Raw genomic sequence first — 16,685 nt, 5'->3', positions numbered from 1 at the left:
CTCTTCAGCTTTCTTTTAAGAGAAGATACGAGATTTCAAATAAGCCAATACAAGATTTAAGAGTGATCTAGCAGTCATACCTCTGCAAGATTAGAGATGAAAAAAAAGTGGAGAGGTGGTCTACAAATGGGAAGGTGATAGAAAGCACAGGTGCTTTGGCTGGAAAGGTGCTATGGCCCAAGGAGGCTAGGACCTCAGGCCGGGCTCAGAAGTGGGTCAGGATCTGAGAAAGACCACTAAGAGTGAGGTCTTGGGTTTCCGCAGCAGGAGGCGGGACGCCCACCCTCGCCCTTTCCCCGGAAGAACGCGACGAGGACCCGCGGGCACTGGAGCTGCGCGGCGGCGGGGAAGGATAGGCTGTGCGCGGGCTGCAGGTCGCGGCCGAGGCGGAGGAAACAGCCGCCGCCCCTGCGGAGGGAGTGAGGCCGGGGGCTTCCCGAGGAAGGGCGATGAGAGCGAGTCCTTTCGAACGTTTCCACCCGGCTCTCTCGCGTCGGCCCGGCCCCGCCCGGCCCCGCCCCAGCAGCTCCGGCAACCGCCTCCTCCCAGCCGACGCGGGGTAGAGTGGGGGGCGGGGGGAACCAGCACCAGCGCCTTTAAGAGGCGTGGCCACACGCTCCGCCCCCACTTGCCCCTCGCGCGCCAGTGAGGGGTGGGGTGCGGGAGGAGGTGTCCGGACGGGAGGGGGAGTGAGACGTGCGCTGGCGCGCAGGCGCAGTAACGAGACGACAGATCGTGTGTTTCCAAAATGGCGGCAGCGATGGATGTGGATACCCCGAGCGGCACCAACAGCGGCGCGGGCAAGAAGCGCTTTGAAGTGAAAAAGGTTGGGTCTCGCCAGCGCCTTCCTCAGGGAAACTAGAGAGGCGCGGATCTGGCTGGCAGGCCCAGGATGACCAAGGCGCGGAGGAAAGGGCTTCATTTCAGGGCGTTCCGGGGACCGGGTACCACCAAAGGAAGCCGGGAGGCGGGTCTTAGGGTTGATCGGCGTGACTGCGGCCCACTGTCAGTGCCAGTGTTGGTTTCGCTCGGAGGCTGAGGGGCCAATCACGGAGGTGCTTATTGAGATGCGCGGGGTTGCGACTTGGATGCAGGAGCCAAGCGCCTGAGCTGTCACTGGAGTGGTGGAGGGGTGGGGAAGGCGAGGGTGGGGCGGGTGGAAGGGGGAGTCGAGGGCTGCGGTGGGTGGAGGATGGGACAGTACGGCCCAAGCCGGGAACCTGAGGTCCTACCGCATTGGAGGCTTCTGAGGACCGGGCTAGTGATCTCCGTGCCCCGCCCCTATCCAAAGCTTGGGGTCCCTCTGAGGAACCTCGACCTGGTCCTCGCCTAATCGAGGCCTCCATTAGCCCTCTCTGGCCCTCGCCCCTGCCGAGTTAGTTTCTCGAGTGTAACTCTTGGCTCTTCTGAAAGGTCTGTTGATTTGTTACACAGCCGCCCCAGTCCTGCGGTCATATCCAGAATCCCCATCCGAAAAAAAAAAGAAAAAGGCATGGTGGAATTTGTTAAAAAGAAAACGGAGCCCAAGTATTGTTTCAAGTAGGGAGGGTTGAATACAAGTTGCGAACAACCTGGTAAAGTGGGAAAGAAGAAATGTGGAACGTGTCTTTTTGCATGAAATGCCTTACAGTGATTTGCCAGCAGTTTGGGAGAAAAGTGCCCATCCCACATTAGATAAAACAAATCTGTCCAAAATGAAGATTCCAAATAGGGAAGATTTTATCCCTGGAACATCTAGCTAAACCCTGACGGTATTCCCCCGTCTAATGCGTTTTGGCGTTTCATTGTGGGCACTGCATGCTCAGTTACAGCCAGCAGCCATATTGAAGAATAGAAGTAAGATTTTTTTTTTCTTCTTTCCTCCAAGTTGAAGCTGTCGGTGAAAAGTGTTGAAGAAGTTGCTAGACATTGAAAATTAGGTTTGAAGGAGATGAAGGTTTGGGACGTGTCACCAAATTAGGGGGTGAAAGGGAGTTTGGGAATATTTATTGCAGAAGCCAGAGGTTGAATTATTGAAATACCACTTTTAGATAAACTCTTAAGGAAATTATCCTAGCTAAATATAACAGTCTGAGCATATAAAAGTTGAGAACATCAGCTTATTTGATGATAGGAACTATACGAAATTCCAGTGAATTTTAGAGTTTGTTGTGAAATAATCTTATAAGATTTAAGCGATGACCTTGTTCTATGGACTCACACTGGGTAGTTATCCAGCTTATCCTACGATTACCCGTTTTATGATCCAATCAACATCTTAGTTCATTCTCTTCCTAGCCTTCACCTGTCCATTCCTGCGTAAAAGCTGCCTTGAAGAGCAGGTATTTATGCAGAAATTGAGCTCTTTTGCAACTGCCAGGAGAACCTGCACAGTAATTCAAGTTTGTGATTATTAGACCTAAAACCGACACTTATAAATTATTCCTGATTTATTTATATTGATATGGCTGACTAAATTAAACTGTAGGAAAAAATAAAAGATGATATTCATTTGTGTTTATATAGTTGACAGTTTAGAGAATGGGTAAGCATACGTGTAGCCTACTGATGCTCTCTGATATAATTTTAAAAAAAAGAGTCATGTAACATCCAGAAACTCTTATTTGGTGGTCTTTGTGGCCAAAAAGGTGATAACTACAGGATGAAATCCTGGAGTGTGTGTGTGTATGTGTATGTGTGTGTGTGTGCACGCGTGTGCGCTTGTGTTAAAAGAGTAGCATGCATTGTTCCCCCTTTTTCTCTTTGCAGTGGAATGCAGTAGCCCTCTGGGCCTGGGATATTGTGGTTGATAACTGTGCCATCTGCAGGAACCACATTATGGATCTTTGTAAGTAATTGGAGGAGGATGGGAGGAAGTTTGAGAAGGTTACAGAGATTGCAGCTATCCTGATGTGACCAATTTTCTTCTTCACGAGGAAAGATAAAGTATATTCTTAGCACTTGGGGACTTCTGCATTTGGTGTGTTGGTATGTTTGAAATAAAGTAATTTTTTTAGGGTGTCCTGAAGGCATATCCATCTCTCAGAATAAGGCTATTCAATCTAAAGATAAGGCCACATTTAGAATGAATTGCGGGCACAGAGGTACTGTTGATTATTTCTTCTCCATTTCCCATCTTGCACCCAGACTTAAAGGCAAAAATAGTGAAAGAAAGAAAATTAACTTTGAGCTAAAATATCCTAGCAGAGCAAATGTTTGCTGGGGAAGATTTATGAAGAGGTCTAAGGAGTATGCATTTTCAGTGTTAGCCCCAAATGTAGTTAACATCACTGCCAACATCTAAATAGGTAGTTAATTGCTCTAAGAAAATTTCATTTAAATTTCCATATAGTCCATTACACATAGTGGTCAGCACACAGTAGGTTTAATTATAGCTGTTAATGGACTTAGTATTTCTGTAGTACTAGGGGCAAGAATTATTGATCACACCAGGAGCAGTTGAGGTTACTTTTTATTCAGTTACTAAAATGGTTTGTTACTGAGATCAGAAAGAGGACAAAGAAGAGTTCCCGTCGTGGCTTAGTGGTCAACAAACCCGACTAGTATCCATGAGGACGGGGGTTTGATCTCTGCCCTTGATCAATGGGTTAAAGATTTGGCACTGCCGTGAGCTGTGGTGTAGGTCACAGAAGTGTCTCAGATCTGGTGTGGCTGTGGCTATGGCGTGCGCTGGCAGCTACAGCTCTGGTTCGACCCCTAGCCTGGGAACTTACATATGCCACAGGTATGACTCTAAACACACACACACACACACACACACACGAAAGAAATAGGGCAAAGAAATTTCAACGTTCTAGAATTGAAATTTTAACTTATTTTGAAAACCACATACGTGCCTCTTCAGCTTTATCTCGAGCCACTCTCCTTACTCTGGTAGTACCCTGGCTTTCCTTCCATTCTGGAACTATCCGTGGTCTTGTATAGAGCTCTTACATATCTTGTTCCCCCTACTGGAATATTCACCGCCTCTTCTCCCCCTTATCTTTTTCAAACCCAGCACTATTCAGTCTAAGTGTAAGCCATAAATATGAGCACATATGTAATTTAAAGTTTTCCAGTACTCACATTAATGAAGTTAAAAGAACAAGTGATTTGTATTGTATTTATCCTATTATTTCCAAAATATTTTTATTTCAGAATGTAATCCGTATTTAATTAGTGAATTAATTAATTGGGGGGGCTATCCATGTGTCATGCAGAAATTTCCAGGGCAGGGATTGAACCCAGGCCACATCAGTGACAATGCCATATCCCTAACTGCTAGGCCACAAGGAAACTCCCCCTCCCCCTTTTTGTAATCAGTATTTTCTTTTTATTTATTTATTTATTATAGGTCCACATATAGGAACTTTCTGTAATCAGTATTTTAAAGTGAATTTTTTTTTTTTTTTGGTACTAGGTCGTCACAGTGTATTTTACTCTTCAGCACATCTCAGTTCAGACTAGCCACATTTCACATGCTCAGTAACCACACTTGGCCAGTGTCTGCTTTATTAGGCAGTGTAAAACTAACCCATGATTGGTCTTGGGATCCTACCTTGAACTCACTCAAAGGTGTTTTCCGTGACCCTATGTCCATACACACAAACACAAGCTATGACAGTTCTGTTAAATATTTCTAAGACATCCTGTAGTGTCCTTTATAGCAGTTATTTGATTTGGTTGGTTATTTATAAGTCCATGTTATTTACTCCTGTGTTTCCAGCATCTAGCCTAGTGTCCAGTACATAATAGGTTCTCCCTCGATATTTGCTCAGTTAATAATAAAAACAAAATAGGGGACTCGTCTGTGACCATTGCAATTTGGAAAGCACAAATCAGCCATTTTGTGTTGGTAGTTTGTGGCCCTTGGTTTCTCTGAGTTTTGACCCTGTTTACCTTTTCATAGGACAGTCCAAGCAGATCAGCAGCTACCATGATGTTTAGTATAAAGAGAAGGCACCTATCACAGAAAAACACACGCCCAGTTTTAAATGTGCTTGGGTGGGGGTTTTGATTACATGCTTGCCAATTTTTTTTTTGCTGTGCTTTTTCACAAGGGGTTTCACCCAGAGAAAATTTTACTTTCTCAGGGCTCTCTTTTGTAACTAGTTAATAATTTTATATAATCCAGACTTTTTTTTAACATCTGTATTTAAGTCACTGTGTTTCTTTCTGCATGCAAGAGAATGCACTTCTTGGGAAGATGGTAGCAGACAAAGGCCATTGGTATTCTGTCTTAGTGTTGAATGATTGAGGGGTTGATGTGGGCTTTTAGTTAGGCACCTGCTTTACTATATATTTTAATTTTTTTTTCTGTCTTTTTGCTATATATTTTAAATGTCAGGCGAAGAAGTAGAAGATTGAACTCCTGTAACAATTATGAAAGTATTTTCAAGTCATATCTTTTATTCATTTGATGGATATTTATATTCTGGGCCTTTTGCAGGGCTCTAGGATAAAGCAAGGACTGAATCAGGGCTTTACCCATAAGAAACATATACGCACTAAAGAGGAATCTGGTTGCCATTACTGGGCTTGTCTTCCTTTCAAAAATAGATGAATTGGGAGTTCCCATCGTGGTTCAGTGGTTAACGAATCCGACTAGGAACCATGAGGTTGTGGGTTTGATCCCTGGTCTTGCTCAGTGGGTTAAGGATCTGGCGTTCCCGTGAGCTGTGGTGTAGGTTGCAGACGTGGCTCAGATCCTGCGTTGCTGTGGCTCTGGCATAGGCCGATGGCTACAGCTCCGATTAGACCCCTAGCCTGGGAATCTCCATGTGCCGCGGGAGCGGCCCAAGAAATGGCAAAAAAAAAAAAAAAAAAAAAGAAAATAGATGAATTATGATTCTTGTAAAAAGACTTTTTGTTAAAGATGAAAATAAGAATCTTGATTTAACAATGACCATTTTCTAGTAAGTTCTTGTCTGCCATTAAATGAATAGTTACATAAATACTTAAGAGTGGTTCTGGCTCTGTTCTGGTTGAACTCACCTACAAAGCATTCTTGGTCTGAAGACTTCCTCTTTGGAATCCAGATTGATACTGCATGTCCTGCTCTCGCTTTGTACTTACTGTGCATCACCCCGTTTCTCGGCTGTTTTCGAGTTGCTGAAATACATGGTCTTTTGGGTGTAATTTCCTCCACTGCCTCAGGTAATCTTGTTCCTCAGGTGAAAGGGGCATCCAGAAGTGCTTAGACCCAGACTTTGCCCCTAAAAAAGTTAGTCTTTTCCTAAAACCACAGATCCATCAGTGTTTTCTTTTTTCTTTCTTTCTTTTTTTTTTTTTATTTTTTTTATTTTTTGCTTTTTAGGGCTGCACCTGCGGCATATGGAGGTTCCCAGGATAGGGGTCTAATCAGAGCTATAGCTGCTGGCCTACGCCATAGCCACAGCCATGCAGGATCCAGCCACGTCTTCGACCTCCACCACAGCTCACGGCAACACCAGATCCTTAACCCACTGAGCAAGACCAGGGATTGAACCCGGAACCTCATGGTTCCTAGTCGGATTCGTTTCTGCGCCACAACAGGAACCTCTGCCATCTCTTTGAATATGATGCATTCGGAATCCTGGTACATTCTTGAATATACTGCAGAGAGCCTAGATTCTGCACTTTTATCAGAAGGAAAACCAGTTATTCTTTTTGTAGTGTGAACCTGGGGAGCAAAAGCAAGTTCTGTGATTTCAGAACCTTTGCCTTTCGTATTTTCGAAGGGTGGGGAAAGACTGTTATGGTCTATCTCTTCCCCGAAGACCAATTACCCATTAACATCTCAGCATTACTTTCTTACAGTTTCACTATTTGCCACCTATGGAAGTTTGAAGTAATTGGCTTCTATTAAATAGTCTTTCCTGAAGCTTTTTATTCCTCAGAAGGGAGACTCCATTTAGTTACCACCTTCAGAGAAAGCAAATTACACATTAGTAATTCTTGTTCTTTGCGTATTTATCCCCAGTAGAGCTTTACTCAGCCTTTCTTGATCTCAGTCAGATTTTTACTTCATTTAAATTCCCTTCTCTCCCCCTCTGTGAAATTGATATTTGGATACATTTGCAGAAACTTGCTCCATTCACCAGGCAGAGTCGCCTCAGGGGCAGTAAGCATCACTAAATGGGGGCCCCAAGTCTCTCAACCAGTGACCTCACAGATTTGCTGTGCTGGTGGTGGTTTTGTTTTTGTTTTTGTTTTTGTCATTTCTAGGGCCACGCCTGCGGCATATGGAGGTTCCCAGGCTAGGGGTCGAATTGGAGCTGTAGCCGCTGGCCTACGCCAGAGCCACAGCAACATGGGATCCAAGCCGCGTCTGCAACCTATACCACAGCTCACAGCAACGCTGGATCCTTAACCCACTGAGCGCGGCCAGGGATCAAACCGCAAACTCATGGTTCCTAGTCGGATTCGTTAACCACTGCGCCACGAGGGGAACTCCTGTGCTGACGGTGTTTTAAGGGCTCGAGTTTTGATGTCCTCATGCAGAGCACATGCTGCCGTTTGCCGCCGGCCTCTTCACCCCGTTTTACTTGCTCTGTCCCAGCTCACATGTGTCTGCCTGATTCCTTTAGGGACTGGAGTTTGTCACCAGCTAGGCTTTCCTGTGGGCAAACCTGGGTGTTGGAAGGGCCTGAGAGGAAGCATTCACCAAGAGCAGGGAGAAGATGTCAGTTCTCAGAAAGTAAAACTGATGAGGTGGCTTTAAGAATTACTAAATTTGCCAAATTAGGAGGAATCACTTGCATTTGGACAAGTCAGGTTATGTTCACAATTAAAAAGTGCCTTTTCCGGAGTTCCCGTCGTGGCGCAGTGGTTAACGAATCCGACTAGGAACCATGAGGTCGCGGGTTCGGTCCCTGCCCTTGCTCAGTGGGTTAACGATCCGGCGTTGCCGTGGGCTGTGGTGTAGGTTGCAGACGCGGCTCGGATCCTGCGTTGCTGTGGCTCTGGCGTAGGCTGGTGGCTACAGCTCCGATTAGACCCCTAGCCTGGGAACCTCCATATGCCGCGGGAGCGGCCCAAGAAATAGCAAAAAGACAAAAAAAAAAAAAAAAAAAAAAAAAAAGTGCCTTTTCCTTTGTTACTCCACTTGCAAACGAGGGTAGGAAGTTGTTGCAAAGCACACTGCTAAGTCGGATCTCTGCCTTTTCTAGTCTTTGCTCCTTTCCACATTCATTAAAAAACAATTATGACTAATTAGCCACTTGAGATTTTGTTCATGTTTCCGCCATCACCACCGCCGCCACCCCAGTCGTGTTGTTGTGCAATTGTGCAGAGAGGGCAGCTGTAGATGACAAGGTGGTTGCGCCTGGGTCCAGTGATCTCGTTGCTCTTGTTCCCACAGGCATAGAGTGTCAAGCCAACCAGGCGTCGGCTACTTCTGAAGAGTGCACCGTTGCGTGGGGAGTCTGTAACGTAAGGAAACCTCTTTCCTATCAGCATGGCTTGTAAACATAGTACCGCTTTCCCTGCTTTGCCAGTCTTTAAAATAAGAAAAATAAAATGATTCGTCCACCTCTCTCCCAAAAGGTACACAAATGGTTAAATAATAAAAAAGACTTTAAATCACTGTACTTTCACTTGTTACGAGGTAAAAATTACTAGTTATTGCAGAGTCAGTATTCATTCTAAAGGGCACCCACTTTTGTCAGCAACGTTCTCCTGTTAGTGGAGGTCTTTAATTTCCTTTTTTTTTTTGCTTTTTAGGACAGCACCTGAGGCATATGGAGGTTCCCAGGCTAAGGGTTGACTTGGAGATGCAGCCGCCGGCCTCCACCACAGCCACAGCAACTCGGGATCCGAGCCATGTCTGTGACCTACACCACAGCTCACGGCAACACCGTATTCTTAACCCACTAAGCGAGGCCAGGGATCGAACCTGCATCCCGATGGATCCTAGTCGGGTTTGTTAATTGCTTAATTGCTGAGCCACGAAGGGAACTCTGAGATCTTTAATTTCTTGAGATTTTTAAAAGGCTAGATGTCTTGTGGAACTAAGGTGAATAAATTGTTCATGTTTATGTGTGTATTTTAAGTTTGGCAAATGTACTAAGTTGGGATTGGGGTTATTTTCAATGTGGCTCATGCCAGAAATGTTTGTGCAACATCGTTGGACTGAAGGCCCAGCCTTCCAGGGTGTGACAGCTGTGAATGACAGCAAACACCAAGTATGTTATTTCCAGCAAGTGTGAAAAAATTCATTCTTATAGCCACGTAGTCCCAGTCATAGGAGCTAAATTTGTCCTGTCCGGGCATCCTGTGCCCAGGGGACAGAGGGCTCCCCGCCTGTCATAGGGCTAAGAAGACAGACCCCCACTTCCTGTCTCTGCTGCTTCAGGCGAGGTATTGGCCTCATTAAGCCTCGTGTGAAATGGAGCTGAGGGTCGGCATCAGGATGAACTGATTCTTAAGAAGTGCTTGGAGGGAGTTCCCCTTGTGGCTCAGTGGGTTAAGAACCCGACTACTGTCCATGAGGTTGCGGGTTTGATCCCGGGCCTCGTTCACTGGGTTAAAGAATCCGGCACTGCTGTGAGCTGTGAGCTGTGGTGCAGGTCGCAGACATGGCTCGGATCCCGTGTTGCTGTGGCTCTGGCGTAGTCCTACAGCTGCAGCTCCGATTGGAGCCCTTAGCCTGGGAACTTCCATATGCTGCAGGTGCCATAAAAAGGAAAAAAAAAGAAGAGGTGCGTAGAACACCTCGTGCATGTCGCGAGCGTACTTGTTAATAAGCTTAAAGTTGGGGTGGTGATCCTGAGGAGAGAGTCCCTGTCAGTCCTTTTCTCCCTCAGGTGGAAGCCCTGCCCACACCCCGTGGGCACCTTCCTAATGCCGGCAGGGCCCCTTGGCAGTTTCACATTAGCCCCTGTTGGCCAAGGGACAATGTCTGTCATTTATGGGGACCAAGAAATAAAGTCTCTCGGGTCTGTGTTCTCCATGGCATCCAGGCGTTTACTAAGAAGCGTGGCACTTTGTGCCGGAAGGAAAGAGCCTGCCAATAAGAGCTGCCAGGTGTGCTTGAAACATCTGGACTAGTCCCAGGTTCTAGTTCTGGGTCTTTTACTGACCACCCTGTGAATGAGGCAAGTTACTTAACTTGTCTGGGGTTCAGTTTTCTGTCTGTAAAATGAAGATAATAATACCTGTTGTGCTTGTTCGCCAGGGTTGCCAGAGGCTCAAATGAGGTCATAGATGTTTACAGGTCTCCCGTGAAGCGCTAGGCAGTGTATTTTGAGACTGCTCCATGCACCCATCACTAGGTCTTCGATTGTTAACGGGCAGGAGGCTGGGATCCGGGACGCTGAGGGATGCTGTCACTGGCCTGCAGCCCCTCTCTGCCTCCATCTCCCGAGGTGGCTGGGAGAGTGCGGCTGCGGGGTGCACGGCGGGGAGCCGGGGCTGGGTGGCCTGAGTGCGCCTGTCCCTGCCACCTGGGGACTGAGAAGAATGCCTCTGCTTTCTGCCTTTGGGAAGTTTTGTTTTTTTCCTCTTTTTTTGTACTGTATGGTCATCAGGAGGAGAGGGATCTTTCAAAAGGCTGTCAGCTCTGGGGGAGTATTTGTCCTGTTGGTGGCCCGGGTACTGGCTGTGGACTCCATGCTTCCCTACTGAGCTCTGCTTCTGTTTTGTCAAAGGACAGTTCATAGGTGATAATCCACATTATGATTCTTTAAGTTCCAGGCATGTTTTAAGAGACACACTGACCAGATCTCAAGACTGTTACTAGGAGTCCCTATTGTGGCTCAAGTAACAAGTCTGACTAGCATCCATGAGGACTCCAGTTTGATCTCTGGCCTCATTCAGTGGGTTACGGATCTGGCGTTGCTGTGAGCTGTGGTGTAGGTCACAGACGTGGCTTGGACACCGCTTTGCTGTGGCTGTGGCGTAGGCCAGCAGCTACAGCTCTGGTTGGACCCCTAGCCTGGGAACTTCCATATGGCTGCAAGTGCTGCCCTAAAAAGCAAAAAAAAAAAAAAAACACAAAGAAGAGAAGAGAGCTCCCTGCTGGAACATCCGCCATGCTTTCTAGTAATGACATTTCTAACAGATGTTTCATTGGACATGGCCTTGTACCTAACCAAGGTATAGCCAGTTGGGGCTCTTTTGTCTCCTGTTGTTTGTCACCGCCCGTTGTTCTCCAGCCCCGTGTGTAACCACCCTACTGCCCTGGAGATGAGATGGATCGTCAGTAGATAGCTGAGGCTGCACAGGATTATTTTTAATAAAATTTGTCTTTTTTTCCAGCATGCTTTTCACTTCCACTGCATCTCCCGCTGGCTCAAAACACGGCAGGTGTGTCCGTTGGACAACAGAGAGTGGGAATTCCAAAAGTAGGTGTCTCTGGCTGTTTTGACATTGTAAGGGTGGGTGTTGTGGTTGGTGCCATTCTTTGACTCACTTCAAGCTTGGCGGGCGCGTGGTCTTAAAAGATGGACACGTGAAACTTGCCTTGTTTCATAAACTAGCTCTTGGTTAGTTAGACAAGGACTCATCTATGTGGAAGATAGACATAGAAGGTGAGACCAGAGTTAGAAGCCTGCAGCCTAGAGTTTCCTAACCGTCTAGGGTCCGTGAAAGTAGAAAATACGATAATTCACAAACTGTTAACTATTTCCAAAATCACATCTGCAGTAAGGCTCCAGGAGCTAACCAGTGTCAGGTATCTTTGCTTTGGGCTAGAAGTATATCCACCTATCAGGTTTCATTGCATTATCTCCGCTGATTAATTCTGATGTGGCGTTTATGGCTATCTCAACTAAATTATTATTGTTGGTGCTTTTTCTATTATGTAAATAAAGCATGACATGTAAATTTTCAAAAAATCAAATAGTCGCAGGGTGTACCTTATTCCCATCTCTCTCCCAGAGGTGACTGTCAGCAGGAGCTTTTCAGCAGCTTTCCTGAGTGTCCGCACATGTGTGCTTCCATGTATACGGGTGGACATACATAGAGACTTTTTTTATATGTATCTGTAATAGTAATTCCTAGAAGAGGAATTGCTGGTTAAAGAGTATGTATGTGTTGGGGAGTTTCCCTTGTGGCGCAGCAGAAACGGATCCGACCAGTATCCGTTAGCATGTGGGTTTGATCCCCTGGCTTCCTGATTCAACCCCTAGCCTGGGAACACCCATATGCTGCAGGTGCAGCCCTAAAAAGCAAAAAAAAAAGGAGTTCCCACCATGGCACAGTGAAAATGAATCTGACTAGGAACCACAAGGTTTTGGGTTTGATCCCTGGCCTCACTCAATGGGTTAAGGATCCAGCATTGCTGTGAGCTGTGGTGTAGGTTGCACACTCACGTCAAATCTGGCATTGCTGTGGCTGTGGCATAGGCGGCAGCTCCAGCTCGACCCCTAGCCTGGGAACTTCCATGTGCTACAGGTGTGGCCCTTCAAAAGCAGAAAAAAAAAAAACTTTTCCATCTCACCTAATATTATAGGTGAAAATTTTATTCAATTGCATTTTTTAAAAATTTTGAGTGATTTTGTATTACTTTTCATTAATTTTTACGCCTCTCATATTTCTCTGTGAAATGCTGTTTTATCTGTTGAATTTTTTTTGGCTATGCCCACAGCATGCACAAGTTCTTGGTCAGGGATTGAATGCGTGCCGTAGCAGTGACAACACTGGATCCTTAACCTGCTAGGACACCAGGGAATGCCAATCTTGAATTTTTGGTCATTTTCTTTATCAGATTTTCAGTGGAAAGAGAAATTTTTATTTAAATATGAGTTTGGACTAGTAGGATATTCTTATGTTTAAAAAGAATGAAATAGGGGTTCCCTCTGTGGTGCAATGGGTTAATAATCCTGCTTGTCTCTGTGGAGGCGCCAGTTGGATCCTTGGGCTGGTGCAGTGGGTTAAGGATCCGGCATTGCTTCATCTATTGGTGTAGGTTGCAGCTTTGGCTTGGATTTGATCCCTGGCCTGAGAACGTCCATGTACTACAAGTGTGGCAAGAAAAAAAAAGAAAAGAAAAAGAGTAAAATATATATAGGGATTTTTTAGTTTGTGAAATGTTTAGAAATCCCTTATTGCTACAGTTTTTTTTTGTTGTTGTTTTTAGACTTGATTATTTATTTTGGTAAAGAATTTTGGAAATCTTGTCAAATGCATGTTCATCCTTTAGGAAATCTGCCAAACACTCAGTATCTTCCACCATCACACTCCATTCAGCAACGTGTATGCTAAGTAATCTGTAAGATACAAACTTTGGGAGACAGCCATTCCGTGTCCTTGAGGAGCTTGCGTTCTGTGTGGAACCGTGATATGTAATGCATGTCAAGGCAGAAGCAGAACTTTTCTTAGTTCTCAAGATGCCTTTATAATTGGCTCTGCCCTAGAGCCGACTCAAGGCTCCATTTTGGACCAAAACTGTCTCACATAGCTTGTTACACATGCCCAGGGCTGTGCCTAAGAAGAAGATGGTGTGAAGAATTCCAGCTTTGACACTGTCCCTTTATCCACCTGGTGACTTTTCCCAGCCATGGTTACCAGTGCATTGGGAAAACAAATTCATAAGAAACAAATTATAATATTTGATAGACCACTTCTGGATTATTCTTCAGCCCACTAACATAATGCTGGAGCTCTACCCTGTGAGAACTTTTTTAGACAGTATTTAAGTGGATTTTTTATGACAACGGCTTAAAGACCTAACAGCCCTTCAGGATGACGGAAGCAGTGAACCAGAGTTCTAGTGCCCTGGTTCCCATCCATATAACAAAGTGTTTTATTTTATTTTATTTATTATTTTCCTTTTTTAGAGCCACAGCGGCAGCATATGGAAGTTCCCAGGCTAGGGGTCCAATTCAGACCTGCAGCTGCTGGCCTACGCCACAGCCACAGCCACACCGGATCTGAGCCATGTCTGCGACCTGTACCACAGCTCACAGCAATGCCAGATTCTTAACCCACTGAGCAGGGCCAGAGATCAAACTTGAATCCTCATGGATACTAGTCAGGTTCATTACTACTGAGCCACAACAAGAACTCCACAGAGTATTTTAATCAGAGGCTAACTGCCCCAAAAAGAACCATGGCAAAAGATTAGGATAATAATGAAGGGTTTTGTGTTCAAGAAATCCATTTAGGGAGTTCCCTGATGGCATAGCATGTTAAGGATCCAGGGTTGTCACTATAGCTTGGTTGCTTCTGTGTTGCAGATCTGATCCCTGGCCTGGGAACTTCTGTATATCATGGGAGCAGCAAAAAAAAAAAAAAGGAAGGAAAGAAAGAAATCCATTTATATGGAAAAAATTTCCTGGCCTTGCTTGTAATCTTGTTAGAGCCAAATTTCGGCTTCTGGGGAAGTCAGAAAGGAATTTTGGCTTCTGGGGAAATCAGAAAGGACCTGAGATCCAAGCCAGTCTCCGTAGTTCTCTCACAACAGTGCTGAATGTTCAGAGCTGTAATTGGAACTGGTGATAGATTTTGAAATGGAAGGCTGTTCAGTTACTGTTCTCTGTATTTGCCTGAGTACGGGCTTTGAGGTGACACCAGGCTGCTACCAGTAGGAGAGGCTGAGAGTTCAACAAGCTTCCGGAGCTGCTGACTGGGCCAACCGTGGGGCTCCCTCTCACCACCACCAGCTCTGACGTCTCCCCCTCGCCTCCCTGTTAGTGCCCAGTGTCTGTCTGGTAACTGGAAGGAGGCTCAGGTGGGTGGGGTTGAGTCTCAGAGGGTGACCGTCACTCAGAAGGGGGTAAGATGTCACCAAGGTTGCTAAGATGAAAGAGGCAGAGGTCAGGTCTCCCAGTCTTGGAGGACACTTGCAGTCACACACTTCTCTTCCAAGTTTTAACCAGGTTTGCTGATTATTTAAGCAACTTTTATAGCCTCAAACAGGAAACTACTAAGGAATTAATTAAATAATTTACTTTGTTTTTCAGATATGGGCATTAGAAAAAGAGAATTCTTCCAGCAAGCTCAACTGTTTTGTTATTCATGTAATGACTTGCCCTCGTGTTACTTAATTATAAATTAGATAGAACCATGTCTTTTCTGCTTTGTCTTTTCAGTTTGCTGTTCCCTTAGCCATATTGTATTCTGTGTCAAATAAAATCCAGTTGGATGCTAGAGCAGATGCTGTCTCTTGTGTATGTAAAAAAAAAAACAAAGGGGTCCTCTCTTCCAGCTTTGGAAAGCAAGGTGTTTGTTCACTAAAGCCGGAGCAGAACTGTCGTGCAAGCACGTCGCTTGGTCACAAGGAAGCCTGGTCCACAGCCTGGTTCCCGGTGGCAGTTCTGGGCAAGTCACCGCTCTGCTCTAGGCTTTCCTCTGTAAAGTGGCTGCTGAGGATTAAATGCTATCATTTGGGTACCTAAAGAGGCTTTATAACACTATATAAATGTTAACTTTGTGTATAATGTGTTTCTTCTTAGTTTAGAAAACTCATCTTGAAATAATCTTAGCTGGCAAAAGAGTGATCTGTGAACTAAAGTTGGAAATTGATGTCATTTAAAATTGAGTTAACAGGAGAATTCGCGTTTCCTTCCCTTTTTGATTTGTTTAAAATGCCTTGGCTGTAGAGGGAACTGCCAGTTCTAATGTTAATTCGGTGGCTGTATAGTCTTTAACTGAGAGGCAGGGTCTTTTACTGCATTGGTTCTCAAAGTATGGTCTAAGGACTTCCGGGGATGCCAGAAGCCCTTTGAGGAGGTTTATAAAATCCCTTTTCCAGTTGCATGACCAGCAAGGCCAGCTCTTCTTTTTGTCCTTCAACCAAAGCAACGTACTGAAAGAAGCAGCAGCGGTGGGAATCCAGCTGTGTCCTATTAAGTCAGATATAAAAGAGATTTTAAAAATGTAAAACGGTGCCACTCCTCTAATTTTTTGTTTGAGAAAGTTACTTTTAATAAAAATATTTATGTTAACATGTGATGGGGTTTGGTTCTTTTAAAATCTTTTTAATTTCTTGGTTCAATTTCCGTTATGGTAAACATCTATCTGTAGAACCGACACAAAAACCCTTTGGGGTCTTCATTTTGTTTTTGTTTTTTTTTGTCTTTTTGTCTTTTTGCCTTTTCTGGGGCTGCTCCCGTGGCATACGGAGGTTCCCAGGCTAGGGGTCGAATCGGAGCTGTAGCCGCTGGCCTATGCCAGAGCCACATCCACGCCAGATCTGAGCCGCGTCTGCGACCCACACCATAGCTCACAGCAAGGCCAGATCTTTAACCCACTGAGCGAGGCCAGGAATCGAATCCTTAACCTCATGGTTCCTAGTCGGGTTCGTTAACCACTGCGCCACGACAGGAACTCCGTGGGGTCTTCAATTTTTAAGATCGCAAAGGGATCCTGAGACCAAAACGTCTGAGCCCCTTTAGCTTCGTGGTGAAGAACTTTGAGGCCACAGCCCAGTCAAACCCATTCCGCACTCGGCCACCACATGGAGCAAACACTTGCCACCGGGAGGTGGCTGCTGTCGTGGGTGGTACTTCGGGGCTACCCGCCCTGGCAGAAATCCCCACTGTTAAACCCCTTTCCAGTGGTCGTGCGGACCTCGGGGACACTGGAGCGGTGGAGAGCTCAGCTCTCTGCACAGGTGGCGTATCCGGGCCTTCTGCTTGGCCCTTCATCTGCACTTGTTCGTAGAGTCCCGAGACCCAGACAGGCAGATTCTGAGAGAGCAATGGGGCTATATCCTGTCATGGAAGAGAGGGCCAGACCACACGGGTTTGATCCCCAGCCTGGCAACTTGCACATGCCGTGGA

General features: G+C 45.7%; 1 protein-coding gene and 1 long non-coding RNA gene across 2 annotated transcripts; one reads left to right on the top strand and one right to left on the bottom strand.

Annotated features, from left to right (window-relative positions):
* The first annotated feature begins 730 nt into the window (after positions 1 to 730).
* On the top strand, positions 731 to 15,853 carry RBX1 (ring-box 1). The gene is made up of 5 exons (XM_021091464.2): positions 731 to 826; positions 2,749 to 2,827; positions 8,321 to 8,391; positions 11,218 to 11,303; positions 14,865 to 15,853. Exons 1-5 carry the CDS (start codon positions 749 to 751, stop codon positions 14,875 to 14,877), a joined length of 327 nt encoding a protein of 108 aa, XP_020947123.1. The 5' UTR covers positions 731 to 748; the 3' UTR covers positions 14,878 to 15,853.
* Positions 7,210 to 8,690, bottom strand: LOC146403103 (uncharacterized). Its single transcript, XR_014803005.1, has 2 exons — positions 8,046 to 8,690; positions 7,210 to 7,758 (listed from the first exon to the last, which is right to left on the bottom strand). It is a non-coding gene; the product is annotated as an uncharacterized LOC146403103 (long non-coding RNA).
* Positions 15,854 to 16,685: the final 832 nt, after the last annotated feature.

This window comes from Sus scrofa, chromosome 5, assembly GCF_054392235.1.
Source record: "Sus scrofa isolate SSC_HxYL_T2T_F1_AM1 chromosome 5, Sscrofa_HxYL_maternal_Yorkshire_Landrace_v2.0, whole genome shotgun sequence".
Classification (NCBI taxonomy): Eukaryota; Metazoa; Chordata; class Mammalia; order Artiodactyla; family Suidae; genus Sus; species Sus scrofa.
Note: the sequence above shows the minus strand (reverse complement) of the source record. Positions and strands in the feature narration are given on the sequence as shown.

Bases quoted from the DNA above. Each gene is read 5' to 3' on its own strand.
- RBX1 (XM_021091464.2), top strand. From the start codon at position 749: ATGGCGGCAGCGATGGATGTGGATACCCCGAGCGGCACCAACAGCGGC. The intron at 2,828-8,320 runs GTAAGTAATTGG...TTGTTCCCACAG, and splicing joins GAACCACATTATGGATCTTT to GCATAGAGTGTCAAGCCAAC. The intron at 8,392-11,217 runs GTAAGGAAACCT...CTTTTTTTCCAG, and splicing joins TTGCGTGGGGAGTCTGTAAC to CATGCTTTTCACTTCCACTG.